We start from the raw sequence: 13,908 nt of genomic DNA on the forward strand, positions 1-13,908 counted from the left end.
GATTATAATAAAAAAAAAAAAAAAAGGAAGGAAGGAAAAGAAAAGAAACCAGAAAAGAAAAGGAAAAGGAAATGAAACGAAACGAAAGGAAAAAGAAAAAGAAAGAAAAGAAAGGAAACAAACGCTGGTGTGGACTGGAGAAACTGGAATGCTTGTACAGTGTTGGGGGATGTAAAATGGTGCAGCTGCTGTGAAATCAGTAAGGTGGTACTCAAAAAATCAAACAGAGTTACCACTGATCAGACAATTCCACTTCTGAGTATATTCACAAAAATAACTGAAAGCCAGGACTCAAACAGATATTTGTACACCCATGTTCACAGCAGCATTATTTACAACAGCCATAAGGTGAAAACAACCCAAACATCCACTGATGGATGAATGGGTAAACAAAATGTGGTATATACATACAAAAGAATATTATTCAGACTCAAAAGGGAATGAAATTCTGATATATGCTACAACATGGATGGACCTTGAAAACATGCTAAGTTAAGCTAGAGGACAAATACTGTATGATGCCATTTATATGAGATAGCTAGAACAGTTAAATACATAGAGAGGTTAAGTATAAAAAGAAAAACAGTTAAATACAGAGAAGGAAAAGCAGAACAGTGTTGATCATGAACTGGGGAAAGGAAGGGATGGAGAGTTATTGTTTAATGGGTGTAGAGTTTTGGTTTGGAATGATAAAAAGTTCTAGAGATGAATAGTGGTGATGGTATAACAACGTGAATGTACTTAACGCCACTGAACTATACACTTGAAACGGTAAATGTTATGTATATTTTACAATAAAAAAATCAATGAAATTTGCTATCTCAACAGACTAAGAAGAAAAACCATATGATCATGTAAGTAGAGGCAGAAACAGCATTTGAGAAATTCCAACACCTATTTATTTAAAAAAAAAAAAAAAAGCCTCAGCATACTAGAAATAGAAGGGAACTTCATCAACCTGATACCCTGAGGAGTTATATTAATTTCTGTCTAGAAAGAGAACACTCCTCAGCAGGAAGCTAGAGCTATCACCAGAGGCCTAGGATTTGAGGAAGGAGTAAATGATAAATGCACCTTCATCAAAAGAATTGCAGGTGAATCATCCATAGCATTAAGTGATTGTGGAAGTAGATGCTCTCACTCACAAAAGCATCCATAAGACAGATTCGCTTTAAACATACAACCAAGTAAAGAGAGCACAAGTGCTAGATCACCAAGACAGAATTGGCAATTTTAAGTTTTCCTTCTCCATTTCCATCCTAGCAGGCCTAGAGAGTTCAGAACTAGTTAAAAATATGGAAGAAGACAAATAAAACCTAGGTACGGAAAGAGAAGCAAACCACATCTTATTCCATTTACAACAGACTGAAGCTTAAAGAGAGGAAGAAACCTTAAAAGAAACAAGCAAGTCTGAGGCTTTCACTATTAGCTAGGATTACTAGCTTATTTCATTACAGCTAGGATGGAATGTTTTAATTTCTAGTCTGTTTTGCTATTTGAAATGAACAGAGAACTGTATCTATTACCCAAAAATGTCATACCTATTTCCTACAAAGTTCTCATCCAGGGCAAGAAAGAACTTGCCCCTAATTAAAAAGAACAATGAGGTATAAAAGTAAATGGTACTTTGTTATTATATACTTCAAATCCATCTTGACACATTAATAATACATACCAATTATTCCTAAAATCTACATGCTCAAGTCGCTAAGAAACTGTTACAAGAATTAAAAGTTGCTTATTTTCTCTGTGAAGGGAATAATATCTAAGGAGTTGAATATTCTGTTTCATCTTAACAAAATACAGCTGACTCTTGAACAGCATGAGTTTAAACCGTGCAGGTCCACTTATTCTTAGATTTTTTTCAATAAATACAGTACAGCACTATAAATATATTTTTTCTTCCTTATGATTTTAATAATATTTTCTTTTTTCTAGCCTACTTTACTATTGTAAGAATACAGTATATAATACACATATGTTTTAATAATCTATATTATCGATAAGGATTCCAGTCAATAGCAGGCTATTAGTAGTTAAGTTTTTGGGGATTCAAAAGTTACAGGTGGATTTTCAACTATGCAGGGGGGCTCCTCACCCCTTGTGTTGTTTAAGGGTCAAGTGCATAAAGTCCATACTGAACCTCTTTCAAGCTTATTTGTAATATAATTTTTTTTCAATACACAAAGTCCTTTCTTCAGTACATAAAGTACTCATGAACACACATATGGAAAGCAAATGGAAGAAAGTTGAACACAGGTCTTACATATGAAAGTCAGTTCATAAGAGCTAAAAAAAGTTATCCAATCCTAAATTACATCACGTTTTAGTCATAATCTTTGACAATAAATTTCTAACATTTCCTTTAATTTTTTTCATTCATAATTCAATGTGTAGTTGACTGGTAAAGTCCAATAAATATCTGGTTGAGGTTAACAATTTCTACTGTAGTTGCAATTGTCTTAAATTATTAATGAACTTAGTACCTATTATTTTTTTAATGACATCAGCACTTTGATTTTTCCATTTGCTCTACTTTTTGAAAATAAAAAATGCAATAAACTATTCAATAACTGTACAAATGCTTTTGTTTTTAAGATTTTATTTATTTACTTGACAGAGGAAGAGAGAGAGTGAGGGAGAGAACACAAGCAGAGGGAGTGGGAGAGGGAGAAGCAGGCTCCCCATTAAGCAGGGAGCCTGACGCGGGGCTATCATGATCCCAGGACCCTGGGATCATGACCTAAGCTGAAGACAGATGCTTAACGACTGGGCCACCCAGGTGTCCCTGTACAAATGCTTTTTAACAAAGATGTCTAAGTGCTGAAACTACAGTGCTGCCATGAGCTAGGTCCTGGTGTTCACCTGTTAATGGGTATGGTTTACAAACCTAAAACTAATCAACAGAGATGATGGAGCAAAAAGTACAGACTTTATAAAATTTTCTAAATCATAAAAGTTATGAACAGTCAGCAATTTGGGAAAGTGGGGAAACTAATTTGTATGATTTGACTTAATTTATAGCCATACATGTATTGATATGTATGTGTATGAATGGTATTATTAAATTTATAGAGTTTTTTGTTCAATGTTTTAAATGGTAATGGAATTTATGACTACCAATGTTCTCCTTCAACTAGATTCTAGGAAATCCTGATTTTTTTTTAATTTATCATTTATCTTACTGTTAAACTATCAACCTTTCTCTTCAAAACAAAACAAGCCAGTATAACTTTCAGTATTTTACCTAACGTTCTTCTGTTCTTCACTATTTCAATAAATTTCTTCATGACATGAAAATCATTGTAAATGGTGTATAAGTATGAATGGCATATATTTTTTATCATAAGGATAAAAAGGGCAAGATCACATTTAATAAAATTTGCAGAAATTTTGATGAAGGCAGACCAAACACAAGCAGAAATTTTATTTTGTTCCTGCTCAGCTTAATATTTTAGTACTTACCCTTTTAAACTGGTATGTACTTTAAATGTTCCATATTAAACTACACTCTAATTTTTTGACAATTATTAACAAATTTTGAAACTCTTCCCAAGAGTACTGCCTTTACAAACAGAAAAGGCAAAAAACTTCCCTATTTTCCATTTAATTACAGCATTATCCACTCAAAGGATATTTCATTTTCTTAGGATATACGACCCTTCCCCCTCTTTGCCTTAGCATTTTTTCCCTAACTGCTGAGATTCTCTCTTTTGGTGGGTGAGTCTTTTCTCTTTATTTAACAGGTAAATAGTTTTAAATCTTATTCAAATTTTCATGAAGATTATTTCTTTGTAAATTTCTGGCGTGGCTGGAGAACAATACATTCCTCCAAAGAAAAGCAGAGAAATATGAAAGTTTTCCAAATAAAAGTAGATGTTAAGGGGCCCCTGGGTGGCTCAGTTGGTTAAGCATCTGCCTTGGGCTCAGGTCATCATCCCAGGGTCCTGGGATGGAGCCCTGTGTTGGGCTGCCTGCTTAGCGGGGAGTCTGCCTCTCTCTTTCCCTCTGCTTTCCCCTGGCTCATACTCTCTTGCTCTCTCTCTTTTGATCACTCTCTAATAAATAAATAAAATCTTTAAAAAAAAATGGATTTTGAATGCATGAACCCTACATGACACTTCAGTTGCTAGTGTGTCTATTCCTGAATTTAGAAATATTCTAACATTTAAAGCTATTTCACAAAGTAGCAGAGCGAACATATAGCAAAGTAAAAAATAACGTATTTTAATTATACATAATCAGAATCATAAGCCCGAAGGGCTAAAAATGAGCTGAGAGGGTCAAATGATCTAACCATCTGTACCAGGTAAATACCGAGATTCAAAATTTTTCTGATAGGTAAATCACACATTATCTTTGATCAGTTCTGATTTTTAAAAGTTTTCCTTATAAAGCCATAATTGGTCTCTGTGTAACTCCCATCTTTTGGACAGTTTTTTCTTATGAGGTCACACAAAAGAAATCTAATCCTCCACAAAGTATAAATCCCTCCAATTATGTAAAGAAAGCCCCCAAAGTCTTCGGCAGACTATATGTTCCCAATTTTTTTATTACATGGTTTGTTTTCAATTCCCTAATCATTCTACCCCTTTGTTTTGAGCACACTCTAGCTTTCTTTATCAGTGTTAGAGGGGAAAGCCAAAATGGAACAGGATACACAGGAGGTCTTCCTAGGCTTTATGCTTCCATTACTGCATCCTAAGGTCATATTAGTTCTTCCAGCAGCCACATCACACTGTTAACTAAGATTAAATTTACTGTCAACCCAAATTACTAAAGATCTTTTGCACTTCTTGCTTTGTCCTCCTTTCCCATCTTGAGCTTGATTTTTTTTTTTGAAAAGGGGGGCAGAGGGATGCGGATTAAGTGTAGAATTATAATTTATTATTATTTCATCTATTTGAAATATAATAGTTTACTATCCACTAATACAGGGACGAGCGTTCAATATCATTTTGATTTTAAAACCATTTTAAGAAATACAAAACTTTTATATAAAAAAGAACCTCCTTTATTTTTTATATAAAAAGCGCTTCCCCTTTCTGAATGATTTAATCCTAAAGCTATTAGAAAGAACCAAGCAAGATAGGCACGTGCACAAAAATGGGATATTGGAGGCTGTTCAAAGTAAGGAGTGCATTCACATGGTGGAGGGGAGCAAGTGTAGTACAGAGTGTTGGAGCCCATATGGAAGTGAGCAGAACTTCTGAAGAGGAGAGCAGCCAGGTATGGGGTGTTAGAGCCTGAGTGGGGTGATGAAGACATCCACACCACAAGGTGGCCCAATGCAGCATATAAGAGCCTTTGTGGAGTGAGAAGTCATCTACGTTGTAAGGTAGCCTATTACAGAGTGTCAAGCCCAAAGGGGGATAAAAGAGGGCATTCATACCATGCAGTGAGGTTCTGGAGCCAAGAAGGGTTAGAAAAGTGGCCTGGCATGCAATCAAAGCCCAAGTGAGCTGAAGAGAACATCCCACACAAGGGAGTGACTGATGTAAGATGCCAGGGCCCAGACCAGGTTATCTGCAAATAGGGAAGTACAGAGAGAGTGAAAAGACAACAGCACAGGACAGATTGAGAGCCTAGGTGGGGTGAAGGGGTATCTGTCAGGGAGGGGACAATGAGAGAAATGGAAGACCGGTTACATGCAGGGGGATTAATGAGATAAGTAAGGAAGGATAAGAGAACCAACCAAGTTCTCATTCATGAAGAAGGGGTTTATCGGTAGAAAGAGAAAAAACTAGAATAAACCCTGTTCACTCTGTATTAGAACTGGAAGTGTCGGTATGAATTTATGATTTGTATATGTGTGAAGACAGAGAAATAAATACAGATGTAAATATGTTTATGTATGTATGTGTATGTTATGTACATATATCCCCTTATTGAGAAGGCTCAGATATAGAAGCATTCCATAGCAATGAGCACACCCAATACAAGAACTGGTGTATTGGGTGTGCTCAATATATCAATCTGGTTTCTTTCTTTTTTTTTTTTTTAGATCTATTTATTTGAGAGAGCATGCACAAGGCGGGGAGGGGCAGAGGGAGAGAGAGAAACTCGAGCAGAGTCCCCGCTGAGCACGGAGCCTGATGTGGGGCTCGATCTCACAACCCTGAGACCACAACCTGAGCCGAAATCAAGAGTCAGATGCTTAACCAACCAAGTCATCCAGGCACCTCACAAGATCTGGTTTTTAACTACTATTCTCCACTACAATATACCCGATCTTAGAGAAATGGGGCACAGAATATTGCGCCAGAACAAAAGAAATTGCTCAAATAATCACAGAGACTGTCCAAAGGTAATAGTGTCAACTGGAGGGGACTCCCACTGGCCAAATCTGAGGCAATTTGAGCACTGACACAAATGATGGTAATAACAGATTTAAAGCAGGTGAGTAAAACAGTAAATTCTGAGTCCATGCTGATATTAATAATTTTGAATAAAATGAAAGAGACTTTTCAGTGGAGAAGTTTGGGAGATACTACCTTAATCATATAATAGAAGTAAACATCATCAGTAATGGGACAAAATACAAATCATGTATCCCAAATAGTAAGATACAATGACAAGCACAGAACATCACTTCTGTGCTAGTTTTCCTGAAGATGTATAATCTGAAGTTACTCGTGAAGATCAAAGAAATGGAAATTAAGGGACATTCTTTAAAATAACTGGCCTATAATCTTCAAAAGTGCCAAGTCAAATAAAAAATGAAGAAATGGGGCGCCTGGGTGGCTCAGTTGGTTAAGCGACTGCCTTCGGCTCAGGTCATGATCCTGGAGTCACAGGATCGAGTCCTGCATCGGGCTCCCTGCTCGGCAGGGAGTCTGCTTCTCCCGCTGACCCTCCCCCTTCTCATGCTCTCTCTCTCTCTCTCATTCTCTCTCTCAAATAAATAAATAAAATCTTAAAAAAATAAAAAATAAAAAAAAAAGTGAAGAAATGTTCCAGATTAAAGGAGAGTAAAGAGAAGGGACAACCAAATTCAACCTGTGATTCAACTTTACGGGCACAATTGGTAGAACAGGAATGGGGCTGTATAATTAAATGTATCGGTGTTAATTTCCTAAGGATGTATTGTGGCTATGTAGGAGAATGTCTTTCTTTATAGGAACGACATACAAAAAGGATTCTGGAGAGCTGAGACATATATTGGCAACTTACTCTGAAACAATTCAGGGGAAAAAAATTGTTCTGTACTTGGAACTTTTCTTTAAGTATGAGATTGTTTGCTGGAGTGGTGGGGCGTGGGAGGGATGGGGTGGCTGGGTGATAGACATTGGGGAGGGTATGTGCTATGGAGAGTGCTGTGAATTGTGTAAGACTGTTGAATCACAGACCTGTACCTCTGAAACAAATAATACATTATATGTTAAAAAAAAAAAAAAAGAAGATAGCAGGAAGGGAAAAATGAAGGGGGGGGAATCAGAGGGGGAGACGAACCATGAGAGACTATGGACTCTGAGAAACAAACTGAGGGTTCTAGAGGGGAGGGGGGTGGGGGGATGGGTTAGCCCGGTGATGGGTATTAAAGAGGGCACATACTGAATGGAGCACTGGGTGTTATATGCAAACAATGAATCATGGAACACTACATCAAAAACTAATGATGTAATGTATGGTGATTAACATAACATAATAAAATAAAATTAAAACAAAACAAAACAAAACAATGTCCCTGCTCCAAATAAGTCAAGGTCAAAATAAACGAAGAGCTCAAGATGACATCCGTCCCATTTGTCTAAGTCCTGGTGTTGTGTGGATGAAAAGCAACAGTCAGGTATGACAACAGGTGACACACCCAAAGTAAAAGCCAAATTTGTTAACATTTTTCCATTTCTAAACCATCCCTAAAGAAAATCACATGTGGGTTCACACGATCTTCATGGTAGTCCAGCAGAGCAACCATGCCATTTGGATTCATGTTTTCACTAATAAAGAACTGGTAGTTCTTGAAATTTGCAAAAAAATAAAATAAAATAAATAAAATAAAATAAGGATAAAAATAGCTGTAAAGATTAAATGAAATGAATGGGTAATGCATTTTAGCAAAGTATCTGATATTTTAAGTCTTTAAAAAATATTAGGTGCTGTTTTTATTTCTGGTATATACATATTTAGTACACAAGGACAAGAGTTGGCATACTACAACCCACTGGGTGAACTCTGCCCATCACCTACTTTTTTAAGATGAAGTTTATTTATTTTTTTAAAGATTTTATTTATTTATTTGACAGAGAGAGAGACAGCAAGAGAGGGAACACAAGCAGGGGGAGTGGGAGAGGGAAAAGCCTTCCTGCTGAGCAGGGAGCCCGATGCGGGGCTTGATCCCAGGAGCCTGGGATCATGACCTGAGCCGAAGGCAGACGCTTAATGACTGAGCCACCCAGGCACCCCTTTAAGATAAAGTTTAATTAGAATAGCTAAATTTAGCCAGTGTGCATTGCCTATGGCTGCTTTCATGCAATAATGGCCTGAGTAGTCGCAAAAGAGACCCGATAGCCCAGAAGGCGTAAAATGCTTGTTATCTGTTTTTTTCATAAGAAATTTGCTGATCTGGGGCACCTGGGTGGCTCAGTCAGTTAAGCATCTGCCTTCAGTTCAGGTCATGATCCCAGGGTCCTGAGAGCTCCCTGCTCAGCAGGGAGTCTACTTCTCCCTCTCCCTCTGTGTGCTCGCTCGCACACTCTCTCTTTCAAATGAATAAATCAATCTTAAAAAAAAAAAAAAGAAAAAAGAAATTTGTTGATCTGTACCCTCAGTGAGAAAAACAAACTAAAACGGCACTTAGCATGCGACTCTTGATCTTGGGGTGGTGGTTCAAGCCCCACATTGGGTGTAGAGATTACTTAAAGATATAATCTTTTTTAAAAAGAAAAGAAAAAGAAAAACAAACTAAAAATACAATGCTATAAAATGTTAAAATAGGGGTGCCTGGGTGGCTCAGTCATTAAGCATCTGCCTTCGCCTCAGGTCATGATCCCAGGGTCCTGGGATTGAGCCCCGCATCAGGCTCCCTGCTCGGCGGAGAGCCTGCTTCTCCCTCTCCCACTCCTCCTGCTTGTGTTCCCTCTCTTGCTGTCTCTCTCTCTCTCTGTCAAAATAAATAAATAAAATATTTTTAAAAAAAAAGTTAAAATAGATGTAAATGGGGCAAGATAATCAAGTTAGCTGGTTTCCATCTATCTCAATAAATTCAAAGCAATTGAAAACCATATGGTAATTTTCCTTTCCCTGAGAAAGTAAGCATTTCAAACCTGAAAATGTCCTTAGAGGTTCTAGGTTAAAATATTTTTTTTCCAAATGGAAATACAAATTTGAGAATTACATGAATAGACTATACCTAAAGAATTTACTATTATCACTCCAGATGTAGTTAATGCAATGCATTAAGGAAGGCATTCACTGCTTTGGGTCATAAGCAAAGCATATTTTTCCAAAATAAATCACATGAAAAGTATATTTAAGAAATCTCTCTGTAAAAGGAACTATGTAAAGTACTATAAAGAATTCACAAAAGACAAGACTGAGTAAACTTAAAACACAATCTAAAGGAGTAGAAAAATAATCTCAAGGCTTATAAAAACCAGAGTTAAGTGCATTTCGCTATAATTTCTATATTTCTTTCAACTTTATGTAAATAAAATAGATCACTTTGTCCACTTAACCTACACAAATCAAAAAATCCAAAAATGTATTACCTGAATTGGATGTTTACTAAATGAGGCTGGGAGCCATCTGATTGCCAATAAGTCTCAAGATTGTCATCTCGTAATTGATCCACTCCAAATCCTAAAACACAAGTAACAGTAAGTTCTCAAGAACAAGAAAGAGCTATATATTCCAAATATAAAATTACCATTCACATTTGTCTAGAAAATGTGATAGATAGGATGGTCAATACTGTAAAATTTAAATTAACTAGAATTCTTCCATCCTCTTCACCAGACCTCAACTCTTAGAATATGCACACAAAAGTTTATATTAGGGCAAGTGTTCTTGGTTGTTGGCTTTAATTTTTAAAGAATGTCTTCTAAATATACTCTAAAGACAGCACGTATTCAAACCCAGTTTTTTACACTTTCTACAAGGTGGTAGTAAGAATGATCCTCATGTCCTGCAAAATCAGATTTTATTAAGTCCAATATGCCATATATCTTTCTATGGCAACAAAAAGGACAACTTAGAAATATTTTCAAAAGTCATACACATTTTGAAACCAAGTGTTTCTGATTAATCAAAAATTAAATTTGCCCAGAATCTCATATCATCTAGCCATTCTACATAACCGAAGTAAAAATATCCCGTATTGTTTTTTCTTGATTAAAATCATTATAATGCATACTAATTATGGAAATAACTTAATGGTAAAGTATGGATTTCTCAAAAATATTTAAGAGAAATAAATTTAATTTACATTTTAATTTTTTCACTAAGTACTATATTCATCATGGATCAAATTCCGAAGGTAGAAAAAAGAACATTGTGAAAAGTCTCTATTCCCCCTCCCACTATCTAGTTTCCCTCTCCAAATATAATCAGTGTTATCAGTTTTTTACATACTGTTTCACAAATACTGTACACATATATAAGCAAATGCATATATATTCTTTTTTCCCCTCTACATAAATAATGGCATACCTCACAAAGTTCTACACTTTGCATTTCTTTTTCACTTAACATATCTAGAAGATTCTTCAATATCAATAATAATTAATAATAATAGCAAACACTGACATCACATTTACTTTGTGCAGACACATTCTAAGTGTCTTACATGATTATATTATGTTAAATTTATTTAACCCATATAAAAACTCAGTTAACCTAAACAGCTCCCACATTTTTTAAAAGTTATACAGTATCTCGCTGTCTGGAAATATCATAATTATTTAACGAAAACCCTAGAGGACATTTAGGCTGTTTCCAGTGTTTTCTTGTTAAAACAACACTGCAGTAAACATCTACCTATCTATAATCTTTAAGTGCGTATTAGTATTTCTGGAGGATGGATTTCTAGGAATAGAACCCTGGGTCATTTAAATTTTTAATTTGATAAATATCGCCAAATTTTCCTCCAAAATGCATCTTCACCGATAATGTACAAAAACACCTATTCCTCTACGTAACCAGTAAAAATTAGGGTATTCTGAAATCTTTACATTAGGTTTTGAAGACATAGTATAAAGATATTAAGTATCTATTTAATAAGTTTTTTTTTTAAGATTTTATTTATTTATTTGACAGAGAGAAAGACAGTGAGAGAGGGAACACAAGCAGGGGGAGTGGAAGAGGGAGAAGCAGGCTTCCCGCTGAGCAGGGAACCGGATGCGGGGCTCAATCCCAGGACCCTGGGATCATGACCTGAGCCGAAGGCAGATGCTTAACGACTGAGCCACCCAGGCACCCCTATTGAATAAGTTTTTATATTGCTTAGATATTGAAATCATTTTGGACATACTGAGACAAAATAATGGAAGTTAATTGTAACTTTTTAAATTTTAATATGGGTACTAGATAATTTTAAATTACATATGTGGTTTGCATTAATTTCTGTTGGACAGCTCTGCTGTGTACTCATGTTAAAATGCAATCATTCTTTCACGTATTTACTAACCTGATAGGTGAAAAATTTTATTTCAAACTTTCATTGATCATTTTTATTTTTTCTCATAGAAAATACCTATTCATAATCTCCTATATTTTCACTGTACTTTGGTCTTTTTATTGCTTTATAACTCTTCTACTATTATAGATATTAACCCCATGTCTGTTCCACGTGATCCAAATATGCTCTCCCCAGTCTGCGATTTGTATCTTAAATTTGCACATGCTGCCTTTACAGTATATACTAGTGAATGAGAGGGGTCTTCCCAGAGAAAATAATTTTTGCATTGTATTCTGAAGTACTAATAGGAGTTAGCTAGGTAAAGAGGTAGAAGAGCAAGGTTAAAGAGCATTCAGTAAAGAGAAAAACATGTAATGGCATGGGAAAAGAAAAGTGGAATCTATAGGAAACAAAGGTAGGTCCTTTTGGGAGCTAAGGCTATACACTTTGGATTAAATCAGGAAATGAGTCAGAGACATATGAAAGGAGTCAGATCATACAGACTCTAGTGCACTAAGCATTCACCCATGGTTACTGTTATTGCTTAGTAAATATCCACCCTTCTCTACCCATCCTCCATGGGAAGAAATTGATTCTGCACTCATCATACTGGAGCTTAATCATGACTTGTTTTGGTCAACACGATGTGAATGAATGTGACACAGTGGTTTAATTTAATTTATTTTTAAAGATTTTATTTATTTATTTGAGAGAGAGAGAGAGAGAAACAGAGAGAGAAGGAGAGCATGAATTGGGGGAGAAGCAGAGGGAAAGAGAGGGACAAGCAGACTCTGAACTGGGCTTGGAGCCTGAGGTAGGGCTCATCCCAGGACCCCGAGATCATGACCTAAGCCAAAATCAAAAGCTGAACACTCAACTGACCAAGCCACCCAGGCACCCCCAAACAGAGGTTTTAAATGTGCTTGCAAGGTCTGGCTTGGCCTTTTAAATTTTGGCACCCCACTAAGACATCATGCCTGAACACATGGAGCAGGCCTGGACCCAATTCACAACCTAGAGCCAAGTCATAACCAAGCAAAAAATAAGTTCTCTTGTTATAATATAGCACTGAGAGATTAGGGTTGTTTGTTACACACCATTAGTGCAGCAAGAGCTGACTAACACATCAATATATGAGATAAATTTGACTAGCCCAGCTTAGATTGCCTTTAGGAGTAAAACAGCCATTGCCACCTAAAACATATCTTTTAACACAAATCCCTCACACTTGCTAAGGCATAATTATAACTAGGGCATTGCCTTTACTCTGAAGACACAAAGATAGAGAACATGCGGTCTCTGTGGAGGAGTTCATCTATCTAATGCACTATCTATGCTGTGACTATTTACATTTAAACTAATTAAAAATAAATAAAATTTAAAATTTGATTTCTCAGTAACACTAGTCACATTTAAAGTACTCACACATAGCTAGCACCTACCTCACTGTACAGTCCAATATGTTCTACTGGCCAGCACTGAGGAACTTAATTAGATAAATTACAATATAAAGTGTTAAGTGCTATAATAAAGAAATGAAGAAATACACACAAACACATGAAGGCTAAACAACATGCTACTAAACCACCAATAGATCAACAAAGAAATCAAAGAGGAAATCAAAAAATACCTGGAGACAAAAATGGAAACACAGCAGTTCAAAATATTTGGGACATGGCAACAGCAGCTAAAAGGTGACTTTACAAAGATATGGGCCTGCCTCAAGAAACAAGTCTCAAACAATCTAATCTTAAATCTAAAGGAACTAAAAAAAGAAAACAAAGCCCAAAGTCAGTGGAAGGAAAGAAATAATAAAGGGCAAAGCAGAAATAAATGAAATGGGCTAAAAAACAATAGATCAATGAAATTAAGAGCTGGTTCTCTAAAAAGATATAAAATTGACAAACCTTTAGCAAGACTCGTCAAAAAAAGGGGGGGTGCACCTAAATGGCTCAGTCAGTTAAGAATCTGACTTGTGATTTCGGCTCAGGTCATGATCTCATGGGTAGAATTAAAGTAAAGCATAGGGAATATAGTCAATAATACTGTAATAACGTTGTATGGTGACAGATGGTAACTACACTTATCGAAGTGAGCATCGTGTAATATACAGAATTGTCGAAACATTATGGTGTATACCTGAAACTAGTATAACACTGCATGTCAAGGACACTTCAATTTAAGAAAAAAGAAAGAAAAAAAACAGAGATGAAGAATTAACTAACTTCTTGATACACTGTGTTCTCTTCTATCCATGATCTCCCACTCTCCTAGTTTTCCAACTAGTTCAG

At 36.0% G+C, this 13,908-nt stretch overlaps 1 protein-coding gene across 4 annotated transcripts in view; it reads right to left on the reverse strand.

Annotated features, from left to right (window-relative positions):
* Positions 1 to 13,908, reverse strand: part of ANAPC10 (anaphase promoting complex subunit 10) — a 224,621-nt gene that overhangs the window by 196,392 nt on the left and 14,321 nt on the right. For all 4 annotated transcript variants that reach the window (XM_045880382.3, XM_045880380.3, XM_045880381.3 and 1 more), the window contains exon 3: positions 9,711 to 9,801. In XM_045880382.3, the coding sequence (XP_045736338.1) occupies positions 9,711 to 9,801 (91 nt within the window). The remainder of the gene's footprint in view (positions 1 to 9,710; positions 9,802 to 13,908) is intronic.

The sequence above is a fragment of the Mirounga angustirostris genome, unplaced genomic scaffold (genome assembly GCF_029215605.1).
Source record: "Mirounga angustirostris isolate CCGP_5_RB_7025 unplaced genomic scaffold, mMirAng1.0.hap1 SCAF_2, whole genome shotgun sequence".
NCBI lineage: Eukaryota > Metazoa > Chordata > Mammalia > Carnivora > Phocidae > Mirounga > Mirounga angustirostris.